The 21,188-nt window shown below is 36.2% G+C and overlaps 1 protein-coding gene and 1 long non-coding RNA gene across 2 annotated transcripts; both read right to left on the bottom strand.

Annotated features, from left to right (window-relative positions):
* Positions 1-6,952: 6,952 nt before the first annotated feature.
* LOC115923758 lies at positions 6,953-11,562 on the bottom strand. The gene is made up of 4 exons (XR_004064069.1): positions 11,506-11,562; positions 10,555-10,688; positions 7,972-8,256; positions 6,953-7,214 (listed from the first exon to the last, which is right to left on the bottom strand). It is a non-coding gene; the product is annotated as an uncharacterized LOC115923758 (long non-coding RNA).
* A 1,880-nt stretch (positions 11,563-13,442) lies between these two features.
* On the bottom strand, positions 13,443-17,698 carry LOC115923814 (lectin BRA-2-like). Its single transcript, XM_030985162.1, has 6 exons — positions 17,695-17,698; positions 17,267-17,390; positions 16,311-16,441; positions 14,814-15,110; positions 14,187-14,307; positions 13,443-13,455 (listed from the first exon to the last, which is right to left on the bottom strand). The coding sequence occupies exons 1-6, from the start codon at positions 17,696-17,698 to the stop codon at positions 13,443-13,445; spliced, it is 690 nt and encodes a 229-aa protein (XP_030841022.1).
* Between the last annotated feature and the right edge of the window lie 3,490 nt (positions 17,699-21,188).

Here is a 21,188-nt window from a genome sequence, read left to right as displayed (position 1 = left end):
TTGGGGAAAAATGTCTTACGGGGTGACTAGTGTATCAACTTGTCTCGAACCCAGGACCTACCGAATACGAGGCCAATACTTTACCACGAAGCTGCCCTGTATTAATTATTTAGTGTCGTACAATATATAATACAAGGCACTGTTTTTTTTTACAACTATGACCAAATAGCTAAATGGCCCTTTGAGAGCCTGAAACTTTACAAAGATAAAGAATTAGAAATCAGTTACAAATTTTTCTTGTAGCATGGACCTAGGTTAACCTCCCATAGCTTAACGAAAAAATATCAACGTTGCTTTATGCGCATGAGGTATCCCTGAACAGCAAATTGTTTACGGAATTTCGTAACAAAATTGACATGCCATTTTGGTCGGAGCTGAAAAAAATATATAGCCACAGACAATATGTTTTTTTTTCTATTGATGATTGATAAGCATGAGTGGATCTTAAAGAAACTTAACAGTAATCTGAATCAACTCCCCTATTTTGATGGAACAGTGCAATTGAAAATGGCGTTTCGGACGTTACATTTTCCGTAAACAATGTAGACCCTAGTTTAACCCATTAGAACAACAAATTAATGAGATTATATATGGTTTGAATGAGTTTATTAGTTGCTCCAAGTGATTATATTAAAAGAAAATATAATTTCATTATATTAGCGCTTATATTAGAAATAAACTCAAAATTTGAAAAAGTCGTCTCATTTTCCGTAAACAATTTTGTAACGTCCGAAACAATTTTCAATTTGAAGTAGCAGAAAATATATGAACAGCAGGACATATCTATCATTACATTTTGTTAACATCTCATGGCAGCTACCCACCAAAACAAAGAAATTTGCAATACATTCCTACAATACTATTTTATAGTTAAAACCAATTTTCCGTTCACAGTTGTAACGTCCGAAACAAAAAAATACCAATAAAATGATGATAATCCATATTTTAGGGTATCTAGAGTGAATAAATCATCATGAAATAAGTTATTATATGTCTTAACACAAGTCAAAACACAAATCAGGTCTTTCAAATCCATTAATTTTTGTAAGCACAAGAATGGTGTTTTGGACGTTACACAATTTTATTGTTAACACAAAGTCGACAAATTTCAAATAATTTTCGATCATATCTGCAAGTTAACATTTCACAATGGACACTCCTGTTAAAAACACTATTTTGATGATTTTATTTCGATTTAAATATACAAATTCTGAAATATGATGCCAAAAATCAAATAATCTATAAAATATCTAAATTTTCTGCAAAATTGATTTATAAAACATAAAATATTGAAGCCACACTTTGTGATTCAAGGCATGGCTGGCTTCTTCAGTATATCCTTAATTGTAATTTATCAGAAAAAAATCTCAACAAAAGTGACTCATAAAAAATCTTCAGCCACTTTAACTGCACTTTCTGGTATGACGTTTCGGACGTTACATTAAACTGTTAACAGACATTTTCAAACTTTAACTAGTTCAAATAAGGGGCAAAGATAGATGTGAAAATAGCAAATTTCAATTGTTCAACTTCTCCTTTTGCTATTTACATTGGTGTGTCTTTGCAAATCATGAGGTTTTCATTTTTATAGAGGTTGTTCCACATGATGTCATATAAACCAAAGATTGTACGGTCAATTTACACTATTTGGTAGGTTACAAAACTCAAAATCACCCACTTAAGCAATACCCAGTGTACATGGTCATGACATGGATATGATACAGGTACACTGTATATGAAGTTGATAAAATCAAGCAAATTAAAATGTTTTTCTAAAAGTTTATGGGAAATATAATATGTATTTTCATCCAAAAATACATTTAAAAAGGGCACTCAGTACATGTAACTGATCTGTGTAGAAAGGATTACTACTGCCATTATCCAACACTGGAATTGGCATTTACGCTTAATAATGATAACAATTTATCAAGCAATTTTATGAAATTGGCTTGCACACTACATGACACACTCATTGGTTGCATACATGTACAATTGACGAGCACAAAGGCTTCCATTATAAAACACTAATCAGTAATCAGTATCCGATTAACATTATAGAAACTTGTACAACATAATGTTCACAAGGCTGTAGATCTGCCACATTTCCAAATGACAAGAAAATGGATTACCAATTTGTGGGGTAAAGCATGAACATGAAAATGAGGTGTAACCTCTTCAAAATTAATTAATTCATAATTTTTCCTTTCATTTGATGAATTACCCTCAAATGTACTAGTCTTATGTACAAATATTTTTCAAATGCTTGACCCTCCTAACAAAATGTACATGTTAATGATCATTTCATGATTCTAAACATAAAGTATCTTCCTCAAATTTATGCAAAAATCTCGTGATGTACAATGATTTAGGATTCCCATATTTCTTATTATATTATATATATTATATATATTCTTATGTTTTGCTTACAATGTACATACTGTACTTGTATGTGATAGTGATATTATTGAATGACACACTACATGAATCTAGTTTAAGGCAAAGTACAAAGCAAGCCGATTAAACATCTATGTTGTAAAGTTTGTAGAAATTGATGATCTGATTGAAATGTTCACATCGTGTAACATCCGAAACAAACTATAGCATATATTGTACACTGTTGTTCATAACCTGCAAAAGAGAGTATGTTTGCAAGTGAATGTTTTAGGAGTTGTGATGACTACAATTGCTATTAGCTTCATATTTCACTTTGTTAGATCACATAAGCATTTTTAACTACCGGTACACGTTCCTGAAATGAACAGTATACCTTACATAAATTGAGTAGTCAATGAAGACAAACTAGGTATATGTGCAAAACTGATTAAAACAGCAATTTGTTTAAATAAATGTTCAAGAAATATATTTCTGCAAACAATTAATGTGACTTAGGTCAATAATACCTAAAGAAAAGCAATTAACTTGAATAAAGTTATGATGTTAACAGTGTGTAACGTCCGAAACACCAGTGGTGTGACATATGAAAATTATTAGGCAATGCACTGGTTCTCCAATTTTTTTGGATTTATTTAACTTATATCATCAGTTGTTATAATAAAATAAGTTTGACCCAAGAAAAAAGCATTTTACCTATTGAAATAAAAACTTTTTATTGTCAAAACCCTAATTTGGAGCTATTTTTTACTTTCAAGGGACACAAAATCTATATTTTTACGAGATAGAAACTCAAAAATTTGCATGAATAATCTCTGAAACATATTCTTAAAGACCAACATATTTGTTGGTGAAGTTAATAGCAAATGAGTTTTATATCACAGTTATTAGATATGCTATAGTTCACAATCAAATTGTAAAAACTCAAATTATTCATATCTGGTGAATAAATAAGGAGATAGATTTAAGGTCCAAAATTTGCATTTCTCAAAAATATGAATAGTCCTGATCCTAAGAACACATTTTTGAAGTGAGTAAACATAATTTCATTTCGGACCCTATTGCGGACACATTTGGTATATGTTAAAAAAACCAGTGCAACAAAGTACAGTATCTTCTGAAGTCATCCTTAATTCATCATAACATCCTCTAAAGCACGATTATGAATTGACCGTCGTTGTTCAATTGTAGGAACTGAATAAAGAGAGGATTGAGGCACTATTACAATGCATGAGGTCTAACCGAAAACGGTATGGGTGGAGGTGGACTACGGTAGGGTGTTGATACTGCCTTGTCGTAAACGGGTAAGCCTATATCTTTGAGCGAAAGGAGTATGAAATCATCTCCCGTATATTTCTGTCAAAATTACTATTAGTGTATGCAGAATGTGATATAAATGTACTCTAATTAATTCTAAACAAAGGGGGAAAATTACACGACATGGGCTTAAAATACATTACCTTTTTCACATTACCTACAACTAGCCACTAATCCTGTCTTTCCTAGATGAATTATGGGCGGCGTTATCATCAATTTTTCAGTCTTATCAGCGCCTTTGATTAGGCAACTAAATACAGGTGCTCTCTAAATGATTTCAGGATTGGATTTGAGAATTAAGCCTAGGTGTAAATTGACACTAATGATGAAGAATCAAAATATCGTATAATTAATTAAAAAGAAGATAACAGTCAAGGATTTTATAAAGATAGTATAAAAGAGTATACTCACCATTATTGTCTTCATGGTTAAAGTTTCTCCACGCGCGATCCACTTACTTGATTGATTGTCGCTTTTATTTAACTCCGAAATAAGGTCGAATTATAATCACAATCTGAAACCTTTTACCGCATCTCAGCTATCTCTCAATAAAGGTAAACTCTTTTCTTGCTTACAAAAACAGTACCTCATTAATCAGGGGCTCTTCTACAAGGGATGGGATGGGGGGGGGGGCAGTATTGTCGGATATAGTCTTTTAATATTAAAATAACGGAAAAGAAAAAAGTGCTAGAGATAAAATAACCCTCCAGACTGATTTCTTTTGTTTCTAATAACATATTGATCAAATATCTTACGGTAGAAAGCCTTAGAGATGACCGAAATAAAGGACACTTTTAAACAGGCTTAGAAACATATCATCCACAATACAAAGGGAAAAGAAAAATCTTTAGAAAGCCAAAGAGTTCGTGAATCAGATTATTCCACTCCAATCAAACGTATTTATGTCGAGAGTGTTTAAAACAGGAAAATGGTATGGAGTAGGCCACAAAGAGGTTAAAAGTAATCAAGAAAAAGAGCACTAAACGTCAAAAGGCCTTTGATATGAGAAAAGAAAGCATATGAAAGAGAGACGGTGAGGAAAAAGGGGGAAGGGCTAGAGGGGAGACACTGAGAAAAATAGTGAGGACGAGAGGGGGGGGGGGAGAAATAGAACGATTGAAAAGGGCCTCTGACCTGCGAAGCCAATTAATGGAAACAACGGAAATGGAGAGAAACCAATTTAAATTTCTAGTATTGTGATGTAAGGACAAAATATATGAACAACTCGAGCAAACAAATAATCGTGGATATCTATTTTATTATCATATCACGATGACATGGATTTATGCCCAAGAAAACACAGACAATTGAAATCATAATTTAAGACTATGTCTCGTATGATGTTTGATCATAGTTGTAATCATCTATATACTTAAACCTTCCACATCCAATTCCGTCAAACCTATTAATAAAAAATATAATTTCAATAAACATAAATAAGCAATTAAATTTTGATATACAGGTGTATATACATATTTAAAATAGGATTAATATAGCGAGTATCCTTTTGGCTGAAACGGTGTCACGTGACACTCAACATTTTGGTATACATGTATGTATATTTGTACATTATAGTTTTAGTGTTATCAGTCTTGAAATTGAAAATTTTTTGCCAAAGTGTGTCACCCGCCAAAGATGGGTGATATAGTCTATACATTGAAAACAAGGTGAACACACGATCGCAAAGACATTCGAAAAATTTGCCGAAGAAATTGCAAAGGCCTTGTCAATCATATATTGATATGTGTTTACATACCAACAATGTATTTGGTTATCCAAACATTATTTTAATGCAAGGAGCAATATGGTATTGAAATTGCACAAGAGTTAAATTTTTAACATTTTTTATAATCGTGTTATACCTGAATATGTACATAGATATAACAATAATCACACATAAAAAGCTTTAATATATCATATTGTATTTTTTTTTACACGAAGGAAATTTCGAATTAAAATGATATAAGAAATGCAATCTATCATTACAATGATACTAATTATTTTTAAGAATAATTTATTTAACGAAGCAATCCTAAACCTAGCAAGCCCAAATCTCACTGGAATATTCTATATAGACAATTAATTCACAAGAAGAATGTCACCCTTTACCTCCCATGCAACAGATTTATCCCTTAAATGTACATTAAGTCCCATTTGCAGGCCAAACAAATGAAAAGGTTAAATTCCAAGGGCATTTGAAAGATAATACTAATAAAGAACTTCTCTTTAAAAAAAAAAAAGGGGGGGGACTTTAAAATGTCTTTAAGTGGGAAAATAACGACTATTAGTTGTCGAATCGACTTCAGTGCTACCAAGTCAGTAAGCAATAGTCTGATTTTCAGACCATTATACCGAATGGTCGTACATTTTATGCTGCGCAAAGATTCAATCAGTTTAATTTTGGCCATTACAAGAAGTGGGTTTTTGATATAGACATATGCTACAGCTCATGTTATGCACTTTATTACCAAAGAAGAAAAAAGCCAGTCAGTCACTCAATAGTGTATGACAGTTAAGTCTAGCAAGTAAACGTGTTTCCTTGCATAATTTGAATATTAGGACACTGCTATAAACGCTAAATTTTCACAGATAGGACATACATGACATATTCATAATTCCTGCAAAGTTCTACACAATTTGATGTTGGCTACAAAAGGGACATAGTATCTTTAAAAAGGGACAAGGAGAACAAGTGACAACTCCTTTTTTTTTTTTTTTGTTGCTTATAAGAGCAATCAAGCACAGCAAAAGGCCCCGGGTCCTTTTATTGTTAATCTCTTAAGAACGGCTTTATTATATAATATTGTTCGGTTAAGGGTTGGAGCTTGGTGCTACAAAATGACGAAAATGATCCCAGATAAGAGCAAAGTTGCTAGAGTATATTTCGTATAATCGCTATAAATTATCACTAGTCTTGTAAAGTATGTTTAACTGGTTGAACCTCATGATTTCCCCTATTTGTTGTTGCCGTAAGGGATTTTTTTTCTCTTCAATTTCTTGTATCCCCGGGCCAGAAAATTCTCAATTTTCCACTGCTTTTGGTTTGGTTCTTAGTTTCTCCTTTGTTTTTTACTTAGTCCCCCAATCGGTTGACCTGGCAACCAATTTGTTTGCAAAATCATGCACAAACGCTTCCACTGATTCAAGAGATAATTGCACATTTCACCTTTGCTGCATTGTCAATTCCTTGAGAAGAGAAGTTAACCCGTTGACTACTGAAATGTATAAGTCCCATAGGCTTAATACAGAGACCACCAGGTTCCAGTAAGCAATGGGTTAACAAAAATCAATTACCCTGAAGTCAGAACTAGACTGACGTTCATCCCCTTGACCATGATATCTGAAATATTTACACATCTGTTACCACGACAAAATATCTTAGATCACTATTTGACAGACGGTGGTGTAGAGACTGTCGCATGCCTTGTCTTCCCATTTGTCATCGTCGGTGTCCACAATGACGCATTGCTGCGATGATCCTCCATTCGGTTGATCTGAAAGCCAATCTGTTAAAAAAAATCAAGAACAAGCACACGAATGATAAAACTGGGTTATTCGTTTCACTCTACAGCAAATATATTAATGGCTAGTTTGGCTACCCAATGTTCAAATAGAACTGAACGATTAAAAGGATGAAATAGCCTTCAGCATTTTAAGGAGATGCCATTATGAAAAACCTTCCATTTAAATCATGCCAAGTTCTTTTCGCATTTTGGAATAACGTCGATTTCGTGAAAACCAATAATTAGAAACCGTTAGAGTATGTAATATGAGGAAATAAAATTTTACAGATAATAAAGTGTCTTCCTTTCTCGCTCGCTATGCCCGCAACCTTTAGACACATGATGATCTCTGGCAGCGAATTAAACCTCCATATTTGAGCCACACAATGCCCGAATAACCCTCTATTTGACAGTGTGGTGCCCAAATATATATTATACCTTTTATATCGAAATAACATTTTACCGTCTTGTACCGTCTTCGGTCTTGTGGGTCTTTGGTCTCTTAGACATATATATCATAATTTTTGAAGAAACCGAGACCGGTTAGATAAAGAAACCCTTATTCTGTACCTTTCCCGTGCCATTTGTTTTTTCAATAAATCAATTATATTTGTTACAAGGTACATCGGTATACCAAAAAATTCTTCATGCGGTTGTGTATTTTACACGACCGCGTGTGAGATCCGCGGTGCCATCAGAACGGGGTCACGCCGCTTGAAGGTCACTCTAAGGAGAGATTGGACTTAGCTTTTCTACTTACTTGTTACATTTGTAAGGGTACCTTCTCCGTCTGAAAAACACTGAAAGTCATCATCGGTCTGACGATCGTTGCAGTTGACCCAGACATCCTCGCTGTTTGAAATTCCCAACAACGTTTCGACCTCGATAATCTCGGCATCGGAGCCAACGAACAGCACTGACGAGTTACCCGTGATGGTGGCATTCACCGTCGCAGGGCTAAGGCTGCTGCAGTAGGTTACGGCATCGTCAAAGATTTGTTTCCAGAGGTACAAGTGGAAGCACTTGGTTTGAGAGCATTTCCATTCTGAGGTGAAATTGACAAATATTTAAAAACGTTAAATATCATAGTAGTCTGTAGCAGGCGCGTACGCAGGATTTTTTCAAGGGGGGGGGGGGGGGGGTTTTAACATTTATAAATCGGTCCGAAAATTTCGCAACGACTCAGCCAGCCGCTGAATAAGCGGGGGGGGGGGGGGGTAAGAGGACACATTTTTTTTTTTTTTTGGTCCCAAAAAAATCGCAACGACTCAGCCGACCGCTGAATAAGCGGGGGGGGGGGGGGGGGGGGGGGGGGGTAAGAGGACACTTTTTTTTTTTTTTTTGGTCTCGAAATTTGGAAATTTGACATTTTGCTCCGTTGGGGGGGGGTAAGGTCACCTTTTTTAGGTCGGCCATGGGAATATTTTTTTTTTTTTTTTTTTTTTAATAATTAAAAAAAAAAAAAAATAAAAATAAAAAAAAATCCAAAAGGGGGGGGGGGGGGGGGGGGGGGGGGGGGGGGGGGGGGGGGGGGTTTTAGGTTTTTTTTAGGGGGGTTTACACACAAAAAATTTCCAAAGGGGGGGGGTTTAACCCCCCAAACCCCCCCCCCCCTGCGTACGCGCCTGGTCTGTAGGCACAAACTACATTTGACACTTCAACAGAATTTCATACAGTCTAGAGCCTAGCTAAAGTCTGTCGGCCAATGTCTGTATCAATCAGCTTAAGTACAAGCTCTATGGAGTGCAGTAGATTATGTATCCTACGTAGTCTCACGGTCCAGACATTCTGTTATTTTGACTGAAAAGGTTTGTCGAGTACTTTTTCAACCTTATCTTTCTTCAAATTTTAATGCAATTATAATAAGATCAATAATATTATTAATAATAATAATAACAATTCTACTATTAATAATAAAATTCTGAAGGTGTATAGCGCTTAATACGAAATACTGTCTGTAATCGCTTACATATATTAAAGTAACTCAGTAACATTGTTGAAGGTTGATGAAAAAATTGCGTAATTTTTGTATGAAATGTTACTTATTATCTTCTTTTTTATACTGTACTAACCCTCTAGCATGCAAAAAATCCTGAAATTTCTCAAACCAAAAAGATATTTATGGTTTTCTTTGAGGGCGTCACTGGTCAACACTCTCTAACAGTAAAATTCTCCCAACCATTTTAAAATTTTCCCAACCGTTTTCCATGAAAATAAAGACAGGCTTTAAAGAATCTTTCAGCACTCTAATGTCCGGATAGTATAAAGAGCCAGTCCAATAGCTTTGTGACGATTAACATTCACCTTAAAATGTAATTTGAATTGTAATAATATATTTAGGCGAATTAAGGAATCGATCAGATCAATTTTTCCCCAATTGTTATCATTAATAATGGTCTGTTTTCACTCAAACTTTCAGATTATCTATAATTGTACATCTAACATTGAAGTTTTCAATCCATTTTCAATCCACAAAATGTTTGATCAAATTCATGTCATCTCTTGTTGTTTTGCTATTGCAATGGTATCGCTTTCGATGATATAGGCATATGTGAACGTTCAATGAATTAGTAATAAAAGTGGCAGCATGCCATGTACTAGGCCTGGAGATATTTTAACCAATGGATACGATAGATAGATGACTCCTTATATTCACACATTATGTGCACCACCTCCAGTGTTGCCCTCATTACTCCATTAATGATAATATATATATATATATATATATATATATATATATATATATATATATATATATATATAAATGAAATTTTTAAACTCATATTAAAAGATCAAGAATGTGTGAAGGCTACTTAAGTTTACCTACAATTTACATCAAAAGATTTTAAACATGCGGACCAAGATTGTCAAAAAATGGAGGGGATGGATGCATGCAATGGTCCTAATGTCCCGATCACTCTCTCAGATCTCAGTCTAAAACAAAACACCTTTTTCTCAAGAAGAGTGCGTGTGCGTGCGTGTGTGTATGGGTGTGTGTGTGTGTGTGTGGGTGCGTGCGTGTAGGGAGTGCGTCTGTTTCGTAGCCAGCCGCTGAATAAGCGGGAGGGGGGGGGGGGGTTAAGAGGACCCTTTTTTTTAAACATTTGACATTTTGCTCCGTTGGGGGGGGGGGTAGGGTCGCCTTTTTTAGGTCAGCCATTGGAATAATTTTTATTTTTTATTTATTTTTTTATTATTAAAAAAACAACAAAAAACAAAAAAACAAAAAACAAAGGGGGGGGGGGGGGGTTTAACCCCCCAAACACCCCCCCCCCTGCGTACGCGCCTGTGTATATATATATATATATATATATATATATATACAAGAATAATTTTTCCTTACCGACAGCCTGCTCACAAAGGTCTCCGATCCAGCCATGGTTACAAGCACACGTGAAATCCCCGATGCCATCTACACACGTCCCATTTACACACGGGTTGCCTGTGGCGCATTCGTCTATGTCTTCAACAGGAACCCTATGTCGAAAGAAATAATTAATAATTTACCATCACACTTAATCACGCAAAACACTCTTTGATTAAAATCAATTAGCTATATTTTGTTACCATTCTTGATGTTCGTGTAAACCTGCTCATGCGTAACATATCCAAAGTGACCCATCCAATGAAAATTTTGTTTTCTTAGAAGATCCCTCAATGTTACCTCTTTTTTTTGTAGTGCAGTGATACTAGTCGTATGTATGTTTTTTACACTGAAGTTTGCAATTTGCCAACATCTTTTTGTTATATATTTATGTAAACATTTTGTGATAAAATTTAATTCTATGTTTTACGAAGTGACAAAAATTGTATTATGTGTTAAAATCACAAAAAATCTTATTCTAGAAAAGTACATTGTTCATAGCTTTAATGCGCCGTTCTATCACCCAGCAACATCAATCTGCAGAACAGTACAATGAAATATATTTAAACCGACACACATAATGCACACACATCGACATAAACTATTATGAATATAAGATTGTACATTTGAGCCTTGTTGATATAGTATATATTTGAGAATAAGTCATTTGTTTATTACTGGTTTAAATGATCTAGCTGTCATCATAATCATTTTCAAGGCCTCATTGCTTTATTTTGTCTTCAAATTTGTTTTTTCGTCTCCTTAAACAGTTCTCTCAACACCAACCCCCCTCTCTCTCTCTCTCTCTCTCTCTCTCTCTCCTTCTTCCCAATACCTCTTTTTTTAACACTTTCATCTCTCATCACTTCTCTCTACTACCATTCTAATAATATCTCTCTGTTTGGTTAAACCGAATAATTTTAAACCTACCTGTATATCTGGCACACAGTGTTATATGTTTCTTCGCATCCTTTGTCCTTCCATTTATTGTCATTCGTTTTTACGATAACACAGTTCTGACCGCCATCATCGTCTGGTTGGTCATATCTCCAATCTGTTAGTACAAAGATAATTACAATAAATGACATCCCATAGACAGCCTTTAGAGATGATTGTGGAATGGTAATGTGTATCAATTATTTTTGGCATATTGTTGGAATGATTATGTGCTCTTTTTTGCATTTATTCAATAGACATTAATCTGATAAAAGGAGACATGATGAAGAACGCACATGCTCATCAATGACGACACAACCTGTGAAATAGCCATCAAACTGAAACGCCTTTCCGAAAGAAATTTCAATATAAAATCTAACAAAAGTAAGTGCTTATTTAGTAATCCAATGCGTTTCATTCCAAATTATATCTACATCTTGTATTCATTGCACCCAACAAGTTTGGTTGATAGCTGTGCATCTTGTAATCAAAGTACGCCATTAAATTTGTTTTCGGGTTCCATACCTGACCCTCGATTAAAGTCACTTGAAGGCGGAAAAATAGCTAATCTGACATTTGCTAGAGACAAAGTCAGATTGAGAAAGGTTTGGAGAAGAACTCAGGCTCCTCCTCCCCAGGACCAAAGGGTAGATGAGGAAGTCGAGGAGGAAGAGGAGGGGGAGGAGGAGGAAGGGGAGAAGGCCGGACAGGAGAAGGAGAATAAAAAAGGAAGAGGGTGAGAAGGTGAAGGAGGAGGGGAGGAAGATAATGAGGACGAGTGGGATGAGGTAGTGGAGGGGAGGTTGAGGATGAAGGTGGTCATGGTGATGATGATGATAACGATGATTATGATATTAAACCTTAGTAAAAGAAAGGAAAACTTTTATTCGTCAAATGAAATACCCAGTTTCCATCTAAAATTAGTCGGGAGGACCTACGTGTTATATTCGTCAATGTCCCTTTATCATCAGCCGTGCAGACAAAATCCGCATCAGAGTCCTCACTAACGCAGTTCACCCATACTTCACGAGTTGACGAGAAAAAATCAAATAGATCCTCCACTTCATTAATGGCTGCGTCCGAACCAACAAAGAGAACAGAGGCATTTCTGTTTCCGCTTACGATGGTCTGGTTTAGAGTAACAGGATTGAGACTGTCGCAGTAGATGACGGCATCATAGAAGCCGAGTTCTTCAGTTGAGACGTGGAAACACCTTGTGTCTGTGCATTTCCATTCTGGAAGAAAAACATGTTCAGAAAAAAAATGCTACAACGTGTCCTCATTTAGAGAGGTATTATGTTATACTGGATGTGTCACTGGACGGATCCCAATGTGTAAGGGGTTCAAATTCCTTCCCAAGAACTACAGTCAAAAGAACGATTTATCCCTTTTTATCCAGGCAAGGTAAGAGACCATCTGTAAGAATCTATTTCGATGAACTTGTGACATATAAGGGACATGAGATTAAGACCATGCGTCAATGAATAGGAATTTAGATCTAATTGACTCTATGATAAACAGGACTATACATGTAAAAGGGATTTTATTTCTTGCTGAACTATTAAAACTAATGCTCTCTGTAGATTTATTCTAAAATATTTACTTTAGAAACAGCAAATGATTAGAATCAAGACTTGATTTGGGTTATAGATAAGATGAGCTCTGATGACATGGAATAATGCCAAATATACATGTATGAAGAGCGATGTGCAATGGTATATGGGCCTCTTTCTAGGATTGGTCTAAGATTTAGGCCACTAAAACGTGCAAGCACCACAGGCAGACGTATAGTGACCGGGAAACCTGTCAGCTTACCGACTTCGACTTGGCAGAAATGTCCACTCCACCCCTCGTCACAGGTGCATGTATACATCCCAAGACCATCGGTACAACTGCCATTTAGACAGGGGTTACTAGCGCACTCGTCTATATCAGCAACAGGTACTCTGTATGCAAAAGAGAGAAGAGAAACACAAAGGGGTTGAACGAGGAGGTAATGATATCAACGTGCAGGAGGGGAAGGAGGATGATGCAGATGATGATGACGGTCTTGAAGATTATCATACACATTCAGCCCCATTTTCTACGTTTATCGTCAGAATATCAACTTTAGATTTCTAACTTTTGCGAATAAGTGAAGGGAGGGAGCAAAATCACACAGTTGAACAGTTTAAACCGTAATTTCTTTATCAAAATATGCAAAGCATAGTATAGAAACTAAAAACTGGTGCACCTAGTCATTCTAGTTGCTCGACTTATGAGAAGATGTTTGCCCGAACTTTGGTGATTAAGAATTCACTCAAAAGCCGATTTCCTTTTGTGTTTTAAAAAGATACTATATTCAAAATGTAGATAAGATCACAAAATCACAGGTACCCAAATACATACAGCAAATATAAATGTCATGTAATTAAATACTCAATAATGTCGTATAACGGTGACGATACTGACGACATCCATGACAGTGATATTCAGGGTCATATAGTGACGATGAAAATGACGATGATGACATATAAATGGTGAAAATGATAATAACTGTAGTTGTAAGATGATGATGTCGTTGATAAGGACGACATGGAAAAGCGGAATTCAATTTGTTTCTAATGATAATGACTGTTGCATCTCTTTCAAACGTATGCCGGCCAAGTTGTATGCACAAAAGGCTAATAACATACCTGTATATCTGACAAACAGTGTTGTACGTATCGGAGCAACTTTTGTCCTGCCATTTATTGTCGTTTGTTACTACAGCCATACAGTCCTGATTTCCTCCGTTTGGCTGGTCATATCTGAAGTCTGATGAGTGAAAAGAAATTCAATTATAGCAAATCAGATGTGGAAGAAATTACTGTTAAACTTAATCTGTATCGATCCCTGCTCAACATCCCATCATACATCAATGGAAATTAAAATGAATTATATCACATATAGATTTAGAAAAGGAGATGACCTTTATGAAAAAGGGGAATCACAGATTTGGATCTATATTATACCAATATGAGAATAACATTGAAAGAGAAAAACAAAAATATATACAAAAACATACTATGTCTTGTGTGTGGTAAGTCTAGTGGGCTGTTTGATCTGGTGAACCCTCTGAATGACCACCTTCAAAAACTTCAGTAAACTCAAAATATCGGACTCTTGGACCGTCGACTGTATTCTTGGGCATATTCTTAACTTTATTGATATGTTCCAGCCACAAAACAGATCTATTGGTAGAGACTAGAGAGAGAGAGAAGAGAGAGAGAGAGAGAGAGAGAGAGAGAGAGAGAGAGAGAGAGTACTGAAGGAACGCTTACTTCTGATATCCGTCAGTGTTCCTTCGTCATCCATTGTGCAGACGAAATTAGAATCCGAGTCTTCATCGATGCAGTTCACCCATACATGACGAGATGACGAGAAGAAATCAAATAGATCCTCGACCTCGGTGATTTCTGCATCGGAACCAACAAAGAGTATGGACGCATTCCTCGTCCCGGTTACGATGGTCTGGTTTAGAGTAACAGGATTAAGACTGTCGCAGTAACCGACTGCATCGCTGAAAGTGTTTTCCTCAGTTAAAAGATGGAAACACTTGGTCGCTGTGCACTTCCATTCTGTAAAAAGAAAAACATTTAGTATAAATACAATCCGTTCTCATTTAGAATGTGTGTGGTTTAAATGCTAAAGCATGATTATCTGAAGATAAACTGATGTTAGATGTACTATGTCCCACTTGCAGGCCCAAAATATGAAAAGGTTAAATTCTACCGGCATTTGAAAGATAATACTAATTTAGAGCTTCCCTCAAAACAAAAGGGCTTCAAAATGTCTTTTTGTTGTAAAAAACAACTGTTATCGAATCGACTTTAGGGATTGAAATCCTTTTTGTAAATAGTCTGAATTTCAGACCCTTGTAGCGAAGGGTGTACGGTTTGTGCTGCGCAAAGATCTAATCAGTTTAATTTGTTAACCATACAAGAAGTGGGTTATTGATGTAGACAAATGTTCATGTACCCTTTACAGCTCTTTTTATGTATGTTATTACCAAATAAAAAATGAAGTCAGTCAGTCAGTCACTCAATAGTATCTGGCAGTGAAGTTTAGAAAGTAAACGGGTTTCCTTGCATAAATTTAATAGTAGGACACAGCTAACGTTTACATGTTACAGATTTAATTCCTGCAAAGTTTTACAGAATTAGATGTTGGCTGCTAATGGGACATAGTCATATACTGTAGTACCTTTACTAACACATTAAATAACGAGAGAAAAATAATCGTATGTAATATAAATCTCGAAAGAGGCATATAAAGGTATCGTTCAGTGACGTGGCTATGGCGAATGTGCCTATTCATAATGAAATAGAGAAAGAACATGGAAGAGAGAGAAAGAGAGAGAGAGAGAGAAAGAAAGAGAGAGAGAGAGAGAGAAAGAAAGAGAGAGAGAGAGGGAGAGGGAGAGAGAGCCTATAAAGAGGGGGTTGGGGGTTGGAGGGAGGGGACATAGGAAAGGGAGAGGGACAGGGAAAACAAAAAGAAGGCGCTATAAAGGACTCTTTCAAAACCTTTCCCCAATCAATGGCCTTGTCGATTAACAAAAGTGCCCCCAATTATGCCAGTGTGCTCTCAATGTAAGGACCCAGGCTACGCCACTAATATCGTCAGCACCAAATAATCAAGTTTATAGTTGTAACTGATTTTATTTCTGAATTAAGTAATTTGTATTTAATTTGTTTTGATTTGTACTACTTATGTTAGGAGAAATAAAACATTTCACACACACAAAACAATAGTTATTCGTCAAATCTAAAACTTACCGACTATGGTATCACAGATATCTCCTCCCCATCCTTCATCACATGTGCAAGTGAAAACGCCCAAACCATCGGTACATACGCCATTTTGACAGGGGTTAGTAGCACACTCGTTTATATCAGCAACCGGTACTCTGTATGCCAAAAAGGTAGAAAAGAACAAGTTAAAGATAATGAGCCTGTGTAGGTGGAGTCAATAAAGGGGGTAGAAATGTTGATATTTCAGTATAAAATGAATAGCCAATAACCTCTTCGTCCTAAACGAAACAAAGCAAACATAATCAGCTATCACACAAACGCACACCCATCCACACCCGGTCATATAAACCCACCCCATACGCACACGCAGACATTCAAGCACTTAAAACGAAAATCATTACAATCATGACCTTAAAGCTCCTCTGCACTAGTTAGGCATGGAGGGATTAGACCTCCCTGAAAGGTCACTGGCATGTGGTTATTATGTCATCAATCATCTCTCAATTAACATGAGAAAAAGGGCATCATGGGGGATCAACGGATACCGCTTAGGCATTGTTGGCTGTATAGAGAGCGCAATTACCTGAAAGTAGTGCAGTGGGGGCTTGAAAGAAGAAGGATGCAATATAAATTACTTGCTTCATTCAATGATATGAAGAAAAAAACAGCTCACTCCGCTTGCTGTATTCGTCACGTTAAATTTCTAATAATGAAGCGTAACTGTTTTACAAATGGCCCTTAGTGATGATGATGATGATACTAGTGATAACCGTTTAACTGTATCATTGCAACAAGCTGAGGATGACAACGATACACATCACAATGATGGAGACTTACGATGAACAGGGATCCAGCTCTTTCAAGTTCTTTCCGGCTCTCTCTCTCTCTTTCTCTCTCTCTCTCTATCTCTCTCTCCATACCTACATGTGCTCCTATCTAGTTTTTGATATAAGAAAATAATGAACATAATATAAACCTACCTGTATATCTGACAAACAGTGTTGTACGTTTCGGTGCAACTTTTATCCTCCCATTTATTGTGATCTGTTACTACGGCAACGCAGTCTTGACTGCCCCCACCGTTTGGTTGGCTAGATTCCCAGTCTAATGAGAAAGAAAATAACTTATTATGCAAAAAATGGATCAGGAATACAGCATTAGTTGATATCGGAATTAAAGAAAGTGATTAAATTAATGTGATCAACGGATTATTAGGAAGATGACGGTTAAGTTCATTTTAAAGAGAATGGTGACTTCTGCTAAAGATGATCAATTTTTTTTTTTTTAGTTTTCTTACTCTTTGTATATCACATTGGACAAATATCATCTTCAAAATGGCCTTATATTGGACAAATGACGGGAAATAGTTGAAAAGTTGGTACCAAACATTCATCCAATATAGGCCTACCCATTTGTTGCAGTGTAGCCGATTTGCAGGCAGACCGACTCATTATCCTCTACTCTTCTTCCTTTGTTATAAATAATCAACCACTCCCAACTTTGCGTCCAGGCAGTTGTTTTTACAAGACTATCGCGTTGCCAGTATCTGAGTTTATATTTAAGTCATTTTCTTGATAATAATTAAAGTTTGAGCATGAAATTTCCCCTGGCTGAATTGTAGCTCAGTATAAAGAAAACAAGAAAATGACAAAGGGGAAAGACTGAGAGAGCAAGATATAGATATATATATATATAAAAAGGAAGATAGATCGATATAAAAAAGAGGGCACCATATAGAGAAATGAGAAAGACAGAAAGGAAGAAAGAATGACAAAAAATGAGAGAAGAAAATGGGAAAACGAAGCTTACTTCTAATATCCGTCAGTGTCCCTTCGTCATCAGCCGTGCAGACAAAATTCGTATCCGAGTCTTCATCGAAGCAGTTCACCCAAACATGACGAGTTGACGAGAAGAAATCAAATAGATCCTCGACCTCAGTGATTTCTGCGTCGGAACCAACAAAGAGTATGGACGCATTCCTCGTCCCGGTTACGATAGTCTGGTTTAGAGTAACAGGATTAAGACTGTCGCAGTAAGCGACTGCATTGCTGAAAGTGCTTGCCTCAGTCAAAAGATGGAAACACTTGGTCGCTGTGCACTTCCATTCTGTCAAAAGAAAAACAGTTAGTATAAATACAATTTGTCCTCATTTAGAATATATGTGGTTTAAATGGTAAAGCATGATTACCACAAGATAAACTGATGTACATAACCACATAAAATACCGAGAGAAAATTAATTATATGTATGTGCAATAAATCTCGAAAGAGGCATAAGGTATCGTTCAGTGGCGTGGCTATGGTAAATGTGGCAACTCAAAATGAAATAGAGAAAAAAATAAAGGAAAAAGAGAGAGATAGAGAGAGAGAGAGAGAGAGAGAAAAAGAAAAGAGGGATGAGGAGAGAGAGAGAGAGAGAGAGAGAGAGATGGGGGGGGGGAGAGGAGGAATGGAAAGGGAAAACAGAAAGAAGGCGCTATAAAGTCCTCTTCTAACTGATTCTCCCCAATCAATGGTCTTGTCGATTAAGACATGTGCCCCCAATTATGCTTGTGTGCCCTCAGTGTCTAGGCCCAGGCGACGACACTGATATCGTCAGCACCAAATAATCAAGTTTATAGTTGTAACTGATTTTACTTCTGAATTAAGTAATTTGTATTTAATCTGTTTTGATTTGTACTACTTATGTTCACACACACATAACAATAGTTATCCGTCAAAACTAAAACTTACCGACTATGGTATCACATATATCTCCTCCCCATCCTTCATCACATGTGCAAGTGAAAACGCCCAAACCATCGGTACATACGCCATTTTGACAGGGGTCAGTAGCACACTCGTCTATATCAGCAATCGGTACTCTGTATGAAAAAGGTAGAAAAAGAACAAGTTAAAGATAATGAGCCTGTGTTGGCAGGCACGTAGCCAGAGTTTGATGTTGGGGGGGGGGGGGGGGCACATACATATAATCGATCGAGGTAAAAAAGGGGTCTAAAAAAGTGCAATCGATAGTTCAATCAACCCCCCCCCCCCCCCGTGGCTACGTGCCTGTGTGTAGGTGGAGTCAATGGAGAGGGCCAAGGGTAGACATTTTGACATTTCAGTATAAAATGAATAGCCAATATTAAACCCATTCGCCCTAAAATAAGTAATAACGAACAAAGCAAACATAATCAGCTATCAAACAAACACACACCCACCCACACACGCACACATACGGTCGTATAAACCCACTCTATACGCACAGATTCAAGGACATACAAAGAAAAGCATTACAACCATGACCTTAAAGAAAAAGGAGGCGATAAACATTACTTTAGCATGATAGCAATATCAATCATTTGCTTTAATATTCAGTGATATGAAGAAAGACCAGCTGATTCCGCTGGCTTTGTTTATCACGTTAAATTTGTAAAAAATGAAATATGACTGGTTTACAAAATAATGGCCCTTAGTGATGATGATGATGATAATTGTGATGACTGTATCATTGCGACAAGCTGAGAATGACAACGATACACATCACAATGGTGGAGACTAATGATAAACAGAGATCCAGCTAATTTAAGTTCTTTCTCTCTTTTTCTCTCCCTCTCTCTCTTCCTTTGTCTCTCTCCCCTCTCTCTCTCTCTCTCTCTCTCTCTCTCTCTCTCTCTCTCTCTCTCTCTCATATTCTGTCTATCTCTATATCTCTCCATACTTACATGTGTCCTTATCTAATTTGAGATAAGCAAATAATGAACACAATATTTACCTGTATATCTGACAAACAGTGTTATACGTATCGGTGCATCTTTTATCCTCCCATTTATTGTGATTTGTTACTACGGCAACACAGTCTTGACTACCATCACCGTTTGGTTGAGTAGATTCCCAGTCTAATGAGAGAAGAAAATCATGTTTAAGAAAAAAATGGATCAGGGAAACAGCATTAGTTGATATCGGAATAACAGAAATTATGACTACGTTGATGTCATCAACGAATTATTAAAAATATGACGGTAAAATTCATCTTAAAGAGAATGGTGACTTTTGCTAAAGTTAAAAAATAATTTAAATTTTTCTTACTCTTTTTATGTCACATTGAAAGTATAGTAGAAGCATCTTCTGAAAATTGATGTTATTCAAAATGGCCTTATATTGGAAATATGACGGGAAATAGTTTAGAAGTTAGTACCAAATATTCATCCCATATAGGCCTACCCATTTTTCTGCAGTGCAGCCGATTCCCAGCAAGGTCGACTCATTTTCTCTTCTCTTTTTTCTATGTTTAAAATAATCAACCTTTCCCTAATTTGCATCCAGGCAGTTAATTTCATAAGATAATCGCATGACCAGCATTTGGATTTATACTTCAGTAATTTTCGGTTCAATTTTAGAATACCAAAAAGATCTGGATAATAATTAAGTTTTGGAGGCGATTTACATGAACCATATCTATGATACATGAAAAAAGGCTTATAGTAGTTTTTTGAAGTATGAATTACATGGTCCTAATGCAGGTCGTCAAACATATAAATCTGATTTTTCCCTTTATAGAGCTGGCAGGTAATAGTTAGGCGCTTTGATAAATATATTAAACGTTTCGCATTAAATTTCCCGGGCTGAATGTAACCCCAATATAAAAAAAAATGAGACTGCGGTCAAAAGGGGAGAGGGTGAGAGAGTAAGATAGATATTTAGATATAAAGAACGAAAGAAAGATACATACATAAAGAGAGAGCACCATACAGAGAAGAGAGAGAGAGAGAGAGAGAGAGAGAAATAATGTAAGAGAGAAAGAGAAGGATAGAGAAGAAAGGGCTGTAGAGATAGAAAGAGATAGAGGGAGAGAAAAGAATGAAAGCTAAAGAGTGGGAGATTGATGGACGCGAGAGAGAGAAGAGAGAGAGAGAGAGAG

The sequence above is a fragment of the Strongylocentrotus purpuratus genome, unplaced genomic scaffold (assembly GCF_000002235.5).
Source record: "Strongylocentrotus purpuratus isolate Spur 01 unplaced genomic scaffold, Spur_5.0 spur5_scaffold_14, whole genome shotgun sequence".
Classification (NCBI taxonomy): Eukaryota; Metazoa; Echinodermata; class Echinoidea; order Camarodonta; family Strongylocentrotidae; genus Strongylocentrotus; species Strongylocentrotus purpuratus.
Note: the sequence above shows the minus strand (reverse complement) of the source record. Positions and strands in the feature narration are given on the sequence as shown.

Excerpts from the sequence above, each read along its gene's own strand:
- LOC115923814 (XM_030985162.1), bottom strand. Across the intron at positions 16,442-17,266 it reads ACTGTTTGTCAGATATACAG|AGTACCGGTTGCTGATATAA; the intron begins GTAGGTTTATAT and ends TTTGGCATACAG. Across the intron at positions 14,308-14,813 it reads AACACTGACGGATATCAGAA|ACTTCAGATATGACCAGCCA; the intron begins GTAAGCGTTCCT and ends TTCACTCATCAG.